At 42.0% G+C, this 16,775-nt stretch overlaps 1 protein-coding gene across 1 annotated transcript in view; it reads left to right on the top strand.

Annotated features, from left to right (window-relative positions):
- NAALADL2 (N-acetylated alpha-linked acidic dipeptidase like 2) overlaps positions 1 to 16,775 on the top strand; it is a 1,269,517-nt gene that overhangs the window by 838,319 nt on the left and 414,423 nt on the right. The window contains exon 6 of the mRNA XM_077290507.1: positions 9,410 to 9,550. Coding sequence (XP_077146622.1) covers positions 9,410 to 9,550 — 141 coding nt within the window. The remainder of the gene's footprint in view (positions 1 to 9,409; positions 9,551 to 16,775) is intronic.

Below are 16,775 nucleotides of genomic sequence, written 5' to 3'. Positions count from 1 at the left end.
GAGGTGCACTCTGTGCGCATTTACTCCCCCTCCAACTTTCAACTGGCTGCCAGGGCCAGCTACCACCTTCTTTGACCGCTTTACCATCTGGCAACTTCATTTCCTATCTGCGGACATCCCCACCATCATCATGGGCGACTTCAACATCCCCATTGACACTTCCCTCTCAGCTGCCACTAAACTTCTATTTCTCACTTCCTCCTTCGGCCTCACTCAATTGTTTTCTGCAGCCACTTCCACTCACAAAGATGGTCACACACTGGACCTCATCTTCACCCGCCTCTGCTCCTTATCTAACCTTTCTGACTCATCTTTTCCTCTTTCTGACCACAATCTACTTACATTATCTTCCCTATCCACTCCTTGTCTACAATCCCCACTCCACAAACTTGCAAACCCTTGCAGAAATCTTAAACACCTTGATCTACACTCAATCTGAATCCCTCTTCCCTCTCACAGACATAACTTCCCTACACAATGCGGATGATGCTGCCGCTCTATATAACACCACAATAGCTGTAGCTTTGGAATCTCTTGCCCCTCTCACACATACCAAAGCTCGCAAAATCAACAGACAGCCGTGGCACACCAGCCTGACCAAAGAACTGAGGCGAACTTACAGGGCTGCTGAGCGAAGATGGAAAAGATCCCACTCCAACAAGCACTTAATCGCATTCAAACAGTCCCTCACTACTTTCAAGACCACACTCGCCACAGCTAAACAAACCTACTTCTCATCTCTCATATCCTCCCTGCCTCACAATCCTAAACAGTTATTCAAAACCTTCAATTCTCTCCTCCATCCCCCAGCACCTCCTCCTTCCCCACTCATCTCAACTGAAGACTTTGCCTCATTTTTCAAGCAGAAGATTGATAACATCAGAGACTGTTTTAGTCGACAACCCCCAGAGCCCTTCCTCCCAACTGCCCAGCCCTCCACCTCCAAAACCAACTTCTCAACCATTACAGAAGATCGACTCTACTCTCAAGATCGCATCTCACCACCTGTGCACTTGACCCGCTCCCATCCCACTTCATCCCAAACTTCACCACAGTCTTCATCCCAACCCTAACCCATCTCTTCAACCTATCACCAACAACTCCTATCCTATCCTCAGAAAGCCCTCTCTTGACCCATCCTCTGTATCTAGCTATCGCCCTATATCACTTCTCCCCTATGCCTCAAACCTACTGGAACAACACGTCCATCTTGAACTGTTCTCTCATCTCTCTTCCTGCTCCCTCTTCGACCGCTAACAATCTGGCTTCTGGTCACACCACTCCACTGAAACTGCCCTAACTAAGGTCACCAATGACCTATTGACCGCCAAGAGCAAGGGACACTACTCTGTCCTCCTCCTCCTGGACCTGTCTTCTGCCTTTGACACAGTGGACCATTCCCTATTACTACAGACCCTCTCATCTCTTGGCATCACAGACTTGGCCCTAACCTGGATCTCATTATATCTAACAGACCGGACATTCAGTGTCTCCCACTCACACACCACCTCCTCACTTCACCCCCTATCTGTCGGAGTCTCGCAAGGTTCAGTTCTAGGGCCCCTGCTCTTCTCTATTTACACTTTTGGCCTGGGATAGCTCATAGAATCTCACATTTTTCAGCATCATCTCTATGCTGATGACACGCAGATCTCCATCTCTGGACCAGATATCACCACCCTACTAACCAGAATCCCTTAATGTCTGTTCGCTATTTCATCCTTCTTCTCCACTAGATTATTAAAACTTAACATGGACAAAACAGAATTCATCATCTTTCCGCCATCTCACGCAACCCCCCAACAAACCTATCCATTACAGTAAATGGCTGCCCACTCTCCCCAGTCCCACAAGCTCACTGTCTCGAGGTAATCCTTGACACTGATCTCTCCTTCAAACCACATATCCAAGCCCTTTTCATTTCCTGCTGCCTTCAACTCAAAAATATTTCACGGATCCGTACATTCCTAAACCAAGAATCTGCAAAAACCCTAGTCCATGCCCTCATCATCTCCTGCCTCAACTACTGTAACCTCCTGCTCTGTGGCCTCCCCTCTAACACTCTCGCACCCCTCCTACCTGTTCAAAACTCTGCTGCCCGACTAATCCACCTGTCCCCCCGCTATTCACCGGCTTCTCCCCTCTGTCAATCCTTTCACTAGCTCCCCATTACCCAGAGACTCAGTGCAAAACCCTAACCATGACATACAATGCCATCCATAACCTGTCTCCTCCATAAATCTGTGACCTCGTCTCCCGGTACTTTCCTGCACGCAACCTCCGATCCTCACAGGATCTCCTTTTCTACTCCTCTCTTATGTCCTCTTCCCACAATCGCATACAAGATTTCTCTTGCGCATCACCCCTACTCTGGAACTCTCTACCACAACATATCAGACTCTCGCCTACCATCGAAACCTTCAAAAAGAACCTGAAGACCCACCTCTTTCAACAAGCCTACAACCTGCAGTAACCACCGATTGACCAAACCACTGCATGACCAGCTCTACCCTCACCTACTGTATCCTCACCCATCCCTTGTGGATTGTGAGCCCTCGCGGGCAAGGTCCTCTCTCCTCCTGTACCAGTTGTGACCTGTATAATTTAAGATTATTGTACTTGTTTTTTATTATGTATACCCTTCCTCACATGTAAAGTGCCATAGAATAAATGGCGCTATAATAATAATAAATAATAATAATGAGCAAATATGCTATGTGGCCAATATACAAACATTTATGTACACCATATGTCAGCACACTGAGGCTAATTAATACATGAACTTCACTATTGCTGTATACATTAAAAACATAATGTTCTTAGTTAGCATTTTTGACCAAAGATCTCAAAAGCCATCCATCCATGTTAATATGTACTTAAATATTGATAGTCCTTATCAGTAATATTCTACCGCTCCATGTGCGAAACCAGGCCTCATCTGAATGGGGACATGAAAGAAAACCAGACATACCTCACAACTAAAACCTTGTCTGGGAAGGATGTGTAGATAAGGGTGCAGAGCCTTGGAAGAGGGGCACACCATATAATATATACTATGCAATAAGGAGAGATATTAGTGATAGGAACATACATACTTAGGTATACCTTGAAATGGTTGGTTGGCTTTTGTGCCCCTTGGTAAAAAAAAAACTAAGTACCTTAGGAGCTCTGACACAGTGTATATGTATGTACAGTGTATATATATATATATATATATATATATATATATATATATATATATGTATATATACTGTATATATATGTGTATATATATATATATATATATATATATATATATATATATATATATAGCACATAGTGATTTTGTACACCTCTACAATAATGTAATATTAAATGTGTGTGGGTTTTTTTTTCTTTTTTTTTGTTTATTATGCGTTTGGGGTGTATCTTTCCCACTCAAGGTTTTAATTGCAAGTTATACCCGATTTCCTTTTTACTTCCCATTCATACAAGGCCTGGTTTGGCACATGGAGAGGAATGATATTTAGTAGGTAGGGATCATACATATTGAAAAGTACCTTCAGATATTTAATGTTAAAAGCTATTTTGGAGTTCTTGTACTCATAAATTGCATTGTGCTTATACATTATTTATGTACAGTGCCTTGCGAAAGTATTCGGCTCCCTAGAACTTTTCAACCTTTTCTCACATATCATGCTTCAAACATAAAGATACCAAATGTTAATTTTTGGTGAAGAAGCAACAACAAGTGGAACAAAATTATGAAGTTGAACAAAATTTATTGGTTATTTTAAATTTTTGTGGAAATTCAAAAACTGAAAAGTGGGGTGTGCAATATTATTCGGCTCCTTTACTTTCAGTGCAGCAAACTCACTCCAGAAGTTCATTGTGGATCTCTGAATGATCCAATGTTGTTCTAAATGCCTAATGATGATAAATATAATCTACCTGTGTGTAATGCACCTGCTATGTGATAGCCTCAGGGTTCTGTTTGAAGCCCAGAGAGCATCATGAAGACCAAGGAACACAACAGGCAGGTCCATGATACTGTTGTGGAGAAGTTTAAAGCTGGATTTGGATACAAACTGATTTCCAAAACTTTAAACATCCCAATGAGCACTGTGCAAGCAATCATATTGAAATGGAAGGAGTATCATACCGCTGCAAATCTACGAAGACCCAGCTGTCCCTCTAAACTTTCATCTCAAACAAGGAGAAGACTGATCAGAGATGCAGCCAAGAGGCCCATGATTACTCTGGATAAACTGCAGAGATCTACAGCTGAGGTGGGACAGTCTGTCCATAGGACAACATTCAGTCGTACACTGCACAAATATGGCCTTTATGGAAGAGCGGCAAGAAGAAAGTCATTTCTCAAAGATATCCATAAAAAGTGTTGTTTAAAGTTTGCAACAAGCCACCTGGGGGAGACACCAAACATGTGGAAGAATGTGCTCTGGTCAGATGAAACCAAAATCGAATATTTTGGCAACGATGCCAAATGATGTGTTTGGCGTAAAGGCAACACAGCTCATCACCCTGAACACACCATCCCCACTGTCAAATATGGTGGTGGCAGTATCATCGTTTAGGCCTGCTTTTCTTCAGCAGGGACAGGGAAGTTGGTTAAAATTGATGGGAAGATGGATGGAGCCAAATACAGGACCATTCTTGAAGAAAACCTGTTTGAGTCTGTAAAAGGCCTGAGAATGGGACAGAGATTTTTCTTCCAACAAGACAATGATCCTAAACATAAAGCAAAATCTACAATGGAATGGTTCACAAATAAACATATCCAGGTGTTAGAATGGCCAAGTCAAAGTCCAGACCTCAATCCAATCGACAATCTGTGGAAAGAGCTTAAAACTGCTGTTCACAATTGATCTCCATCAAACCTCACTGAGCTCGAGTTGTTTGCCAAGGAAGAATGGGCAAGAATTTCAGTCTCTCGATGTACATAACTGATAGAGACATACCCCAAGAGACTTGCAGCTGTAATCACAGCAAAAGGTGAGGCAACAAAGTATTAAGTTAAAGGGGCCGAATAATATTGCACAACCCACTTTTCAGTTTTTGAATTTCCACAAAAATTTAAAATAACCAATACATTTTATTCAACTTCACAATTGTGTTGCACTTGTTGATTCTTCACCAAAAATTTACATTTGGTATCTTTATGTTTGAAGCATGATATGTGGGAAAAGGTTGAAAAGTTCCAGGGAGCCGAATACTTTCGCAAGGCACTGTACATGTTTATACATTTAACTTTGTCACCATGCATCCTTTTTTTTGCTACTGTTACCTCTCCATATTGTTATCTAAATTTAAAGCTTCCATAAATCAGTGATAATAAATTTGATGGTCCTGAATAACACAAAATTAACAGTACCAAATGCATTAATTTACATTTGGGAAAACTGAACTGATGTTTCCATTGGTTTAAAAATACTTACTCTATGATACACTATTATAATTAGCAAACAGGCAAAGCAAAACCAATGTCAAACCTATTGCTACTGTATTTCTCTTTAAAACCTTTACAGTTAAGTACATTTGTTAAGGTTAAATAAGATACATATCCATCATGTTCAGATTATGATCTAAATATATTAATCTGAAGGATGGCAAAAATCATATGTATGATAAGCCAACTCTGCCTTTTTAGGGGAACAATTCCTTGCCAGATCCAATAATGGCAATCACATTAGCTTCCTGGATCAACGTCCCATTGTAGATTCTGCTACCCATAACCTGTTTCCTGAATCAAAGAATCATTGCAGAGTGCACTACCCATAACCTATACAATATTTTTGTTTCTGTAAAGATTCATTATCTGTGAAAAATAATTAAACCTTCTTTCCTCAAAACACAAAATGTAGATGATGCACTATAATAATAAGAGTAGGCTAAAAAGGAGGAATAAAATTCATTGGATACAAATAGCAAAAGTTATTTGTCAAAAAGAATGGTCTCTCAACAACATCACTATCATACTATCCTTAATCACTGAATAGTTTAGTGGATTTGTTATTGGCTTTAGTTCAATATTCTATAATTTAGCTGTAAGTCACTTACTGCATTAAAGGCTTTGCTGAGATCAAGATAAGTAATATCCATGGCATCACCTAAAACCAACAGTTTTATGACAGTGTAAATAAGAATCAATAAGATTATTTTTTACATGTTCTCTCATCAGTAAAGCTAAGCTAATTTGGGTCCAACAAATTAATAGTTGCTGGATGGTGTACTTTCCTTTTTCGGAAGAGTTTTCAGTATTTAAAAAAACAGATATTAAGCAATGTGGACTAATGTTATCAGCTTCTCTCTCAATAGACATCTTATGAGCAGGTACAACATTGGCCCTTTACCAAGCTTCAGGTGAATGTACTAGTTACAGATTATCAAATCTGCCAAGATTTAGCAATGCCAAATTATATGGATTGGATTGAATAGCTGTCATTATCGCAGAAATCTTGTGAAGCGAATCCTGAAACCTCTGAATTTGAGAGTTCGGATTTTTCTAAATTTAGAGTGGAATTAAATTTCATCATAAGTTTGCCCATTTCTAGTAGTAGTTAAACTGATTACTTTGATTCAACTGATGCTAAGTAAACTAGAATGAGATTTTTGCACAATCATTTGATCAGTAACACCAGAGCAGATCCCATGCCAAACTTGCAGGTACAAGAACATATCACACTTATTTATAGAGGTTGTCCACTACTTGGACAACCCCTTCTTGATCAAAATGCTTGGCCCCAGTAAAATAAAAAAGCTTATTGACACCTCTGTGCTGATGCTGTTAAAGCAGTGTTGGCAGTCACGGTCCCGGGGCTCTCGTGTGGTTGTTGTGACATGTTACCCAATCAGCATTGGCATCACTATTGCTGCCTTTTGAATTAAACATGAAGAAGAAGTCAGATCGAAGGAGGGGACAGTAACGTCAGCTCTAATTGGACACTGGGCTCACTTGTCACAACAGCCACACAGGAGCCCTGGGGAGAGCGAGTGCCGATACCATGGAAACAGTAAGGTGAGTTAAGCTTTATTTTATCTGAGCCAAGCAAGTGTGACAAAGCATCCCAGGCAGCAGATGTGAGGTGAATATTAATTGTAGTTTTTTCTTTTTTCCACATTTTAAAAGTTATTATGCTCTGAGGTCTCCTCAGAGCCTAGAGCGTAATAGGAGACAAGGCGAAAAATTTGCTGTAAATTAAATTTCCAAGTAAATTTTATACATTTTGGAGAATTTCATTCTTGTCAGATCTGCTCATCTCCACACAACATAGATCTAACTTATGGCCATGCAGGTCAACTCCCTCTCCACTTTATCTTGCACACCTTGTATACCAGCCTTAATTGCCGCTAGATTAATGACCTAAGGTTTACTTACATTCTGAGGGTCTCTGTTCTATTACAATACCAACATTTTAGTTTAAACCCAGTCCAAGATGCCACAGGTAAAAGTTTAAGTCAAAAATTACACTGTGTGTTATTTTAAGATAAAGTGTAACTTCTTGAATTCAAGCAGTTTTTCTCAGCTTTACAAGTTCTTCAATGCTCTTGAAGCTGGAATCCAGACTCCTATATGGCAATTGGCATCCAGGAGAAATCTCATGCGTTCTTGACTACTTAGTCAATATTCTGCAAGGATGTATAAGATAGCTTCTTGACAAGGAAAGGGTTAATATAGCAGTACAAAAGATAAATTGTGTAACCCAAAATAAGCGCTAGAAAGCTTTAAAGACTGATACACACACGGAATGAACCTAGAAAAACAAAGATGGCTTTATAAACTGTCAATTTAAAATAAAAGTTGTAGTGAAAGGGCTTTTAAAATTCCAACTGTTAAATGCATCTGCAGTTTTGCACATAACTGAGAGCAAGGCACCCGATCAACTCCATAATAGTGAACCTGGGCTATCTAGAACATTAGGTTTGAACATGCAATAAGGTAAAAAATAAAAGAATAAATGTGTAAGAGAAAGCTGCTTAACATCCTTATCTTAATATATACTTACCTTGTAATGTCTTCACATCCTGTTCCGTCCAGATGTGTCCGGATCCAAGAATTCCAAGTGGCGGATGTTCATCGACCGCCATATTCGGACACCCAAGTGATGCCATACGCACCATACATACACACACACACACACACTGTATACACCATATACACCACACACACACACTGTATATGCTGTACACACCACACACACTCACACACACACACTGTATACACCATACACACCACACACACACATACTGTATACGCTGTACACAGCCTCTTGCACAGTACCACCAGCGGAACACCGTTGCGAACACGCCACTGCTGGGATCAGCCAAATGATTCACTAACTGCCGTCATCTTTGTACAGGAAGAGCGCATGTGCAGTTTTAATGTGACCGCTATCTCTCTGCACAAATATGACGGCAGTCTGATTTACAGCACCTGTGCACATTCTGCGCAGATGCAGTAAATCATTCAGCTGATTCCGACTGCAGATGCACGACGTGTCTACAGGCAGAGTAAGCTGGTCACATTAAAAGGGTTTTCCCACCAAAAAAAGTTCATTTTAAAAATTGTCTGTGTCTGACCGTGTACGGAGCATACCACATCTCTTGGGCAGGGGAGGAAGCAAAAGACAATACTGACATAACAGCAGGGGATCACAGAGGATTCATTTTGTCAGATAAAATATTTCACTGCCTGTTTTTAAAAAATATTTTACCTCACAAAATGTACCCTCTGCAATCTTCTGATGTAATATCAGTATTGTCTTTTGCTTCCTCCCCTGCCCAGGCGCTGTGTTATGTTCAGTACACGGTCTGACTCAGACAATTTTTAAAATGAACTTTTGTTTGTGGAAAACCCCTTTAAAAAGGAAATATAAATGCCAGAATGGCTCCTCCTAGAGAGTATGCCAATGACAATGTAAGGAAAGCAGCAAAGTCACAACGTCGAAGACAATAACGGCCAAATGACACTCTTGAAGAGAAACAGCATCGCTGAGACAAAAACAATGCATATAGCACATGGGGTAGACAGGTCAAAGAAGAGAGCACAGACTGTAGAAGTTAGCACATGAGGAAAGAAAGAATGGATAGGTGGGTGAGCACGTGGGGGGAGAGATTCTCAACGCTACAAAGCCTGCCTCCATTGTGACATTACCGCCCTCCCGATTCCATACCATCGGGTCTCCATCTAGTATTATACATATATTTCTTAAAACATAAATATAAATTATTTAATTATATATATGTATATATTTATTTTTTTATGAGAGTTTGAAGCTCAAATAATCATTTGGCAGGTAAGGGGTTACACGTTATGTTGAAAAACAATTTTCTCTTAAAGGTAGATTGTTTCTTCTCCTTGTGGGAATTTAAAACAATTTGAATTTTTTTAATGTGCATTTCTTCTATTTAGATGGAAATTATTGGGAAATGAAACCAAATGTGACATCATTGTTGGTGCAGCCTGTAACTATAACACTTCTAAGAAGATTATTTGCTTGGACAGAGAAGACAAAGTCAGATCATTGTCTTCCCATTAAAGTCTCAGAAACAGGTAATACCTTTTAAGTTCAATTTTGAATGTTATGGGAAAACAGCCTGTTGTAATTGTAAAGTATGATTAAAATAAAAGCAAAATTAATTTCTAATATGTGCACAATTTTATGTAGGCTGATGAGGCAAAACATGTGCTACTTTGTACTGCAGGAAAATTTATATCTGTCAATCAGGAAGCAAAGCATTGCAGTGATCCAAAACACTTAAAGGGGTTGTCCAGACTTTCTGTATAAATTGTTAGTGTACCTATTCTATCGAATGCTGAAAGTTTGCAACTCTCTTTCAGCATTCTGCTCTACTGCCTAGATACCAATGTATCCTATGACCACCCTCGCAACTGATTCTGGAGGAACTGGTCAAAATCCAACTAGAGTTTTCCTGTCTGAAGTCTGGTCATACACGTCACAACTGGACGTTATGCCCAGTCTCCAGTAGGGCCGCCTCTGTCTACTCCTTCCATTTGTCATGATCCAGTCCGGAGTTTTTCTGAAATCATCCTTCTTGACTGGTCATGCGGGGATTAACCCCCTCTGCCTTGTTTTGGAGCTGGTTGGGCTTTTTCAGTCCTCTTCAGTCATGCTTCTAGGCTAGAGCAGCTGACCTGTATATCCTGGTGATCTTTCTGCCTCTGACTTCCCTTTTTGTGTGAGACCCGTTCCCTATCCTCCCTGACTTAGTGTTCGTCTGGTGGTTTTCCTTACAGTGTATGACTCGGCCTGATCTCTGAATCCTGCCTCTTGCTTTTCCTCTCTGAAACCTCGTTCCCCGGCCGGCTTTGACTTCTGGCTTGAACCCTGACTTTGTCTCACGTCTCACGTTTTGGATACTGCACTCCCATTTGGCTCTGACTTCTGGCTTGTCTCTGACTTCTGGATTGTCTCTGACTACATGCATTGCTGTGACCTCTGGTACTTCTGCTCCTGACAGTTTCTGTCTCTGCTCGTTTGACCACTCTTTTGTTCCCTGTGACATCTGTGTGGCTGCTCAGTGTTGCTATGCTGTGAGTGTGCAACCTTTCTTCCCTCATCAGCATTCCCAGGTGGAGGTTGCACTGCAGCTGCATCACACTATTCATGTGAAACGCTGATTGGACTGAGCTGCACCAATAAGCTGTAAAGAGGAAGAATTTTCAAGCATATTCACAGCAATCATTGTGAATGTATATAGACCTGCTGATTGAACAGCTCAGTCCTATCATCTTTGACAGCGCTGACAACCCCTTCACAGGGTGTCAGCGCTGTGACAATGGACCCATACTTGCTTCTTCACTGTGACAGCGCTGTCAAGGTGAGGGAGAGAGGATCAGACCATTGTCGCTGCGCTGGCACTCTGTTAAGTGGTTGTCAGCGCTGTCACAGCTAATTGGCTATATCCATCCCTTTGCTTGTTTCTGTGTGTCCCAGAAAGAGACAAAGAAAGGGCAGGAAATTAACGGAGAACTGCTGTCTTGATGTTGGACATCTGACATCTTACTATTGGAGGAAGCAAGGAGCTTCTAAGATCCTTAACAGCAGAACAGCTGCAGCTTCTTCTGTAGTGTCAGTGAGAGGAAGTAGGGCCTGCCTTTGCCCAGAAGTTTCTGCAGATAACCGATAACTACTCACCAACAGAGATGAGCAAATTTGATCATTTGGGTCACTGCTTATTCGACAAGCTATAGTGCTGTAGAGGGAACCCGCTTACTTGGATCGCGCCGGTTGATCAGTTGTTCACCTCCATAGCTGCATGTGTCGCACCTGTGTCACAGTCGCAATTGAGAGGAAGTAATTAGTAGCTGCTGACTCCCGGGATTTGCATGTTTCGCCCCCAGCAATTTGCCCCCGGGTACATTTCACCCTTGGGTACCCTGTTTTGCCCTCAGAATTTTGTGTTTGGATGTTTCACCAGTTCATCCTTGTGGTTCATGAATTCCCGTCCATCATCAATCCACAGGTCACAAAAGTACTGTACAGAGTGCTGCACTTTTGTGACATGTTAAATCAACTGTTTCCATCTGACGTCACAGGGAACCACTAGACTGCACTCCATGACCCAAGGAGCTGCAGCTGCAACAGGTAAGTATCATCCTGGGGGCCAAATGCTGGGGACGAAATGTGCGTGGATGCAATGTACCCAGGGGCAAACTGCTGTGGGTGAACTGCTGGGGGCGAAACAACCTATAGCCTTGACTCCTGTCCCCCACAACAACTCCTCCTGGCAGCTCAGGGCTCAGGCTAATAGAAGATAAAACACTTGGGTCAAGTATATTGTGTCCAACAGTTAAATGGCCCCTCAGCTTCACCACATGTACTTGCAGCCTTCAAATATCATATTCTGGGTACAACCCCCTCCTCTCTATCCTTCAGTTATGAAATATTCCTTCTAAGCGGCTCTTCCATTTTTTGTGTGTGCCATGTACCATAGTGTCTGCTCAGTGCATTGTGTAAGAAGGCTAACCCTTTCCTTCCCTTCTGCAGTAAGCTTGCGATTCAATTTTCTGTGTTGTGTATCATGCCTACAGGTGAGGTAAAGGTTAACCCTTTGGGGTATATATTTCTGTGTGTGTGCTAATTTCCAGAGCAACATAGACCACTAAAGTGGTGAAAAATTTCAAAGAGATTCCTACACAGTATGATGTCTTCACAGCCTCTCCTATAATGCCCCTAATATAAAATTGCCCTCATATCATGTCCCGACAGCCCATTTAGTAATATCCCACAATCAATGGCCAAGTAATATAAGAACAAAACAGAACAGCTTACACTCGCCTAATCCAGGCTCCCTGTACACCACGGTTTGTGGAGTCGTGAAGGAATTTTTTTACCCAATGTGGAGCTTACTCTTTGCCACATGGTTTTTTTTTTAGTTCCTCTGGATCAACATGTTAGGGCATGTTAGGTTAGGCTATGGGTTGAACTAGATGGACTTAAAGTCTTCCTTCAACCTTAATAACTATGTAACTATGTAACGGTCTTCTCTTTTATCTTACACCCGACTTCCCCTGCTTTCACCATCTCCAGCATGACACAGGCTAGAAGCGGCTTGCATTCTGCTGGAGTCCCAGAAGGAGCAAGGAGATGGGAGATGATTACAGCTCCTCTGCTCCTGTTCCGGGCAGAGCTCACATCAATTGTGTGCACATTTGCATGACGCAAATATTAACTGAGTGCAAGGAGAGAGTAACAGCCGGGGCACAGGCAGAGTGAGTGGTGTCAGTCACTAACATTGCTCCCCGACCCTGTTTGCCTGTGCCCGATTGTCAGTATGCTGAATCCCTGCAGCCAGAGAAAGGTGTTGGACAGCAGCAGACATTCAGCAATGTTGTTTTTTTTTTTAATCTACGCCCCACAAGGAGGCAAGAGGCAGCACCCTAGGAGCTGCCTACCCCTTGTTCCGGGCCTGGATGCCCACACATCCACCTACAAATATTAGCCCTACACTATATAACTACACACAGTTATCACCATTTATTTATAAACTGAAAAAAAAATCAAACTACTCACCTTCCCCATTCCCACACTGCTCAAATCTCAGCAGAAACAAACGATTGTCCTGGTTTGTCACGAAAGTCTTCAGTATCTCTATGTGATTGCAGACTTGTAGACACTGTGATGTTGACAGTGAGAATGAACATTCATGTTACCGCAAGTTTGAAATATGCATATTCCACTTTCAGACTAGATGTGCACGGCCTTGGTCAATACACCTCCAGGGTACCTCTCTGCGTACAGTGTGCCTGATGTGACGATTCACAAGCCTGCCCTCAGAGAGACACACAGAGTGACTACAGACTTTTGTGATGAACCTAGAACACCCATTTTAATTAAATGCATATCTGCAAATATATTCTTATCTGCATATAAGCATAACTATATGACAGAAAAATAGATATATGCTTGTATATACACTGGGTACGGAAAGCATTCAGACCCCTTTAAATTTTTCAGTCTTTGTGTCATTTCAGTTATTTGGAAAGTTCACAGGTCAGGTTGTGAGGGAGCACAGCTTCAGTGACGGTACGGCATGGCTAGTCACTGAACCTCTGCTCCCAGCATCTCCTCATTCACTGGAAGTTTTCGGCCCGGGCGGTTGCATCTTGGCATCTTCCTGGTTGAAAACTGTATATACCCCAGATATGGATTACGGCATGGGACAAAACGACGGACAGGTATGGTATATTGTTGGCTTATTATTTTATTTCTTTTACAGGAGATTGAGAGTGTTGCATGGATTAACTGCATAAGAAAAATGGCAAACTGTGTTTAGTGTTTTTTTTTATTAAAATATTTTATTCTGGCTGTGTCTTTATTTAACACATAGCAATTATAGGATTGGTAATGGATGGGTGTTTTATTGACACCTCTCCATTAATAAGCCGGGCTTGAGGTCACCTTACAATACAAAGGTGACATTAACTCCCAAACTATTACCCCATTTGCCGCCGCTACAGAGCAAGTGGGAAAAGAGAGGCTAAGTGCTAGAAATGGCGCATCTTGGAAATGTGCCATTTCTGGGGCAGCTGAGAGTTTGTAGCCAGGGGGTCAATATCCATTGCCCCTTCCTATGCTACGAATATCAGCCCACAGCTGTCTGCATAGCCTTTTCTGGTTTTTACAAGGGGACCCCGCGTCTTTTTTAAAGGTCCCCCTATTTTAATAGCAAGTAAAGGCTAAATATACAGCTGCAGGCTCATATTCATAGCCTGTGAAGATCCATGGGTAATAACTCCTTCACAGGCTATAAACATCGGCCACCAGTCGCTGGCTTTCCCTCTCTGGTTTGGAAAATTGTGCCGGAGCCCTCGCCATTTTTTCCCCCAAAAAGAAGCTTTTATTAATTACATACATGTCCCCTAATTTGCACACATACAATATTAATTGGATTGGTCACTGGCATCTCTATATCTACCTATTTTGCATCTATTTACTGTGTGTAAACCATGTCTTATATTGTGGCAGTTCCTGCAGTGATTTTACATTAGACGACAAATGAATTACCGGCTTTTCTTCAATCTATCTTTCTGTGCAATATAAATACATATATATGTATATATCTGTGTGTCACTGACACATGTATATATATATATATATATATATATATATATATATATATATATATATATATATACACTCACCGGCCACTTTATTAGGTACACCATGCTAGTAACGGGTTGGACCCCCTTTTGCCTTCAGAACTGCCTCAATTCTTCGTGGCATAGATTCAACAAGGTGCTGGAAGCATTCCTCAGAGATTTTGGTCCATATTGACATGATGGCATCACACAGTTGCCGCAGATTTGTCGGCTGCACATCCCAAAGATGCTCCATACAAGGCAGGATGGATCCATGCTTTCATGTTGTTTATGCCAAATTCTGACCCTACCATCCGAATGTCGCAGCAGAAATCGAGACTCATCAGACCAAGCAACGTTTTTCCAATCTTCTACTGTCCAATTTCGATGAGCTTGTACAAATTGTAGCCTCAGTTTCCTGTTCTTAGCTGAAAGGAGTGGTACCCGGTGTGGTCTTCTGCTGCTGTAGCCCATCTGCCTCAAAGTTTGACGCACTGTGCGTTCAGAGATGCTCTTAGGCCTACCTTGGTTGTAACGGGTGGCGATTTGAGTCACTGTTGCCTTTCTATCAGCTCGAACCAGTCTGCCCATTCTCCTCTGACCTCTGGCATCAACAAGGCATTTCCGCCCACAGAACTGCCGCTCACTGGATTTTTTTTCTTTTTCGGACCATTCTCTGTAAACCCTAGAGATGGTTGTGCGTGAAAATCCCAGTAGATCAGCAGTTTCTGAAATACTCAGACCAGCCCTTCTGGCACCAACAACCATGCCACGTTCAAAGGCACTCAAATCACCTTTCTTCCCCATACTGATGCTCGGTTTGAACTGCAGGAGATTGTCTTGACCATGTCTACATGCCTAAATGCACTGAGTTGCCGCCATGTGATTGGCTGATTAGAAATTAAGTGTTAACAAGAAGTTGGACAGGTGTACCTAATAAAGTGGCCAGTGAGTGTATATATATATATAGATATAGATATTATACACCATAAAAAAGTTTCTCAGGCGGCACAGTCTTAAATGAGGCTGTTGGCGGCCGGTTTTTCCCTACATGCGGGTGCTATCGCAATGGCTATTACAGCCTAGCTGAATGAGACTGCGGTGCTCCTCCAGAAGAAACATCTATGAGTGATAATCCAAAAGCACAAGAATCCAGGGCACTCACCAGTCTTCAAGGTCCGTAGAAGCGCGAGCATAGCGCAAAACGGCCGTCGTCTCCTTTCTCCCCTGCTCACACGAGCTACGGCTCCAGTTATCCTGACCATGGATTTTATCGCAACTATTTGTTAATAAAGACTGAATTCTGAAGACTGGTGAGTGCCCTCGATTCTTGTGCTTTTGGATTATCACTCATAGATATATATATATATATATATATATATATATATATATATATATATATATATATATACATACACTCACTGGCCACTTTATTAGGTACACCTGTCCAACTTCTTGTTAACACTTAATTTCTAATCAGCCAATCACATGGCGGCAACTCAGTGCATTTAGGCATGTAGACATGGTCAAGACAATCTCCTGCAGTTCAAACCGAGCATCAGTATGGGGAAGAAAGGTGATTTGAGTGCCTTTGAACGTGGCATGGTTGTTGGTGCCAGAAGGGCTGGTCTGAGTATTTCAGAAACTGCTGATCTACTGGGATTTTCACGCACAACCATCTCTAGGGTTTACAGAGAATGGTCCGAAAAAGAAAAAAAATCCAGTGAGCGGCAGTTCTGTGGGCAGAAATGCCTTGTTGATGCCAGAGGTCAGAGGAGAATGGGCAGACTGGTTCGAGCTGATAGAAAGGCAACAGTGACTAAAATCGCCACCCGTTACAACCAAGGTAGGCCTAAGAGCATCTCTGAACGCACAGTGCGTCGAACTTTGAGGCAGATGGGCTACAGCAGCAGAAGACCACACCGGGTACCACTCCTTTCAGCTAAGAACAGGAAACTGAGGCTACAATTTGTACAAGCTCATCGAAATTGGACAGTAGAAGATTGGAAAAACGTTGCTTGGTCTGATGAGTCTCGATTTCTGCTGCGACATTCGGATGGTAGGGTCAGAATTTGGCGTAAACAACATGAAAGCATGGATCCATCCTGCCTTGTATGGAGCATCTTTGGGATGTGCAGCCGACAAATCTGCGGCAACTGTGTCCCATCATGTC

This window comes from Ranitomeya variabilis, chromosome 2 (assembly GCF_051348905.1).
Source record: "Ranitomeya variabilis isolate aRanVar5 chromosome 2, aRanVar5.hap1, whole genome shotgun sequence".
In the NCBI taxonomy this organism is placed as follows: domain Eukaryota; kingdom Metazoa; phylum Chordata; class Amphibia; order Anura; family Dendrobatidae; genus Ranitomeya; species Ranitomeya variabilis.
Note: the sequence above shows the minus strand (reverse complement) of the source record. Positions and strands in the feature narration are given on the sequence as shown.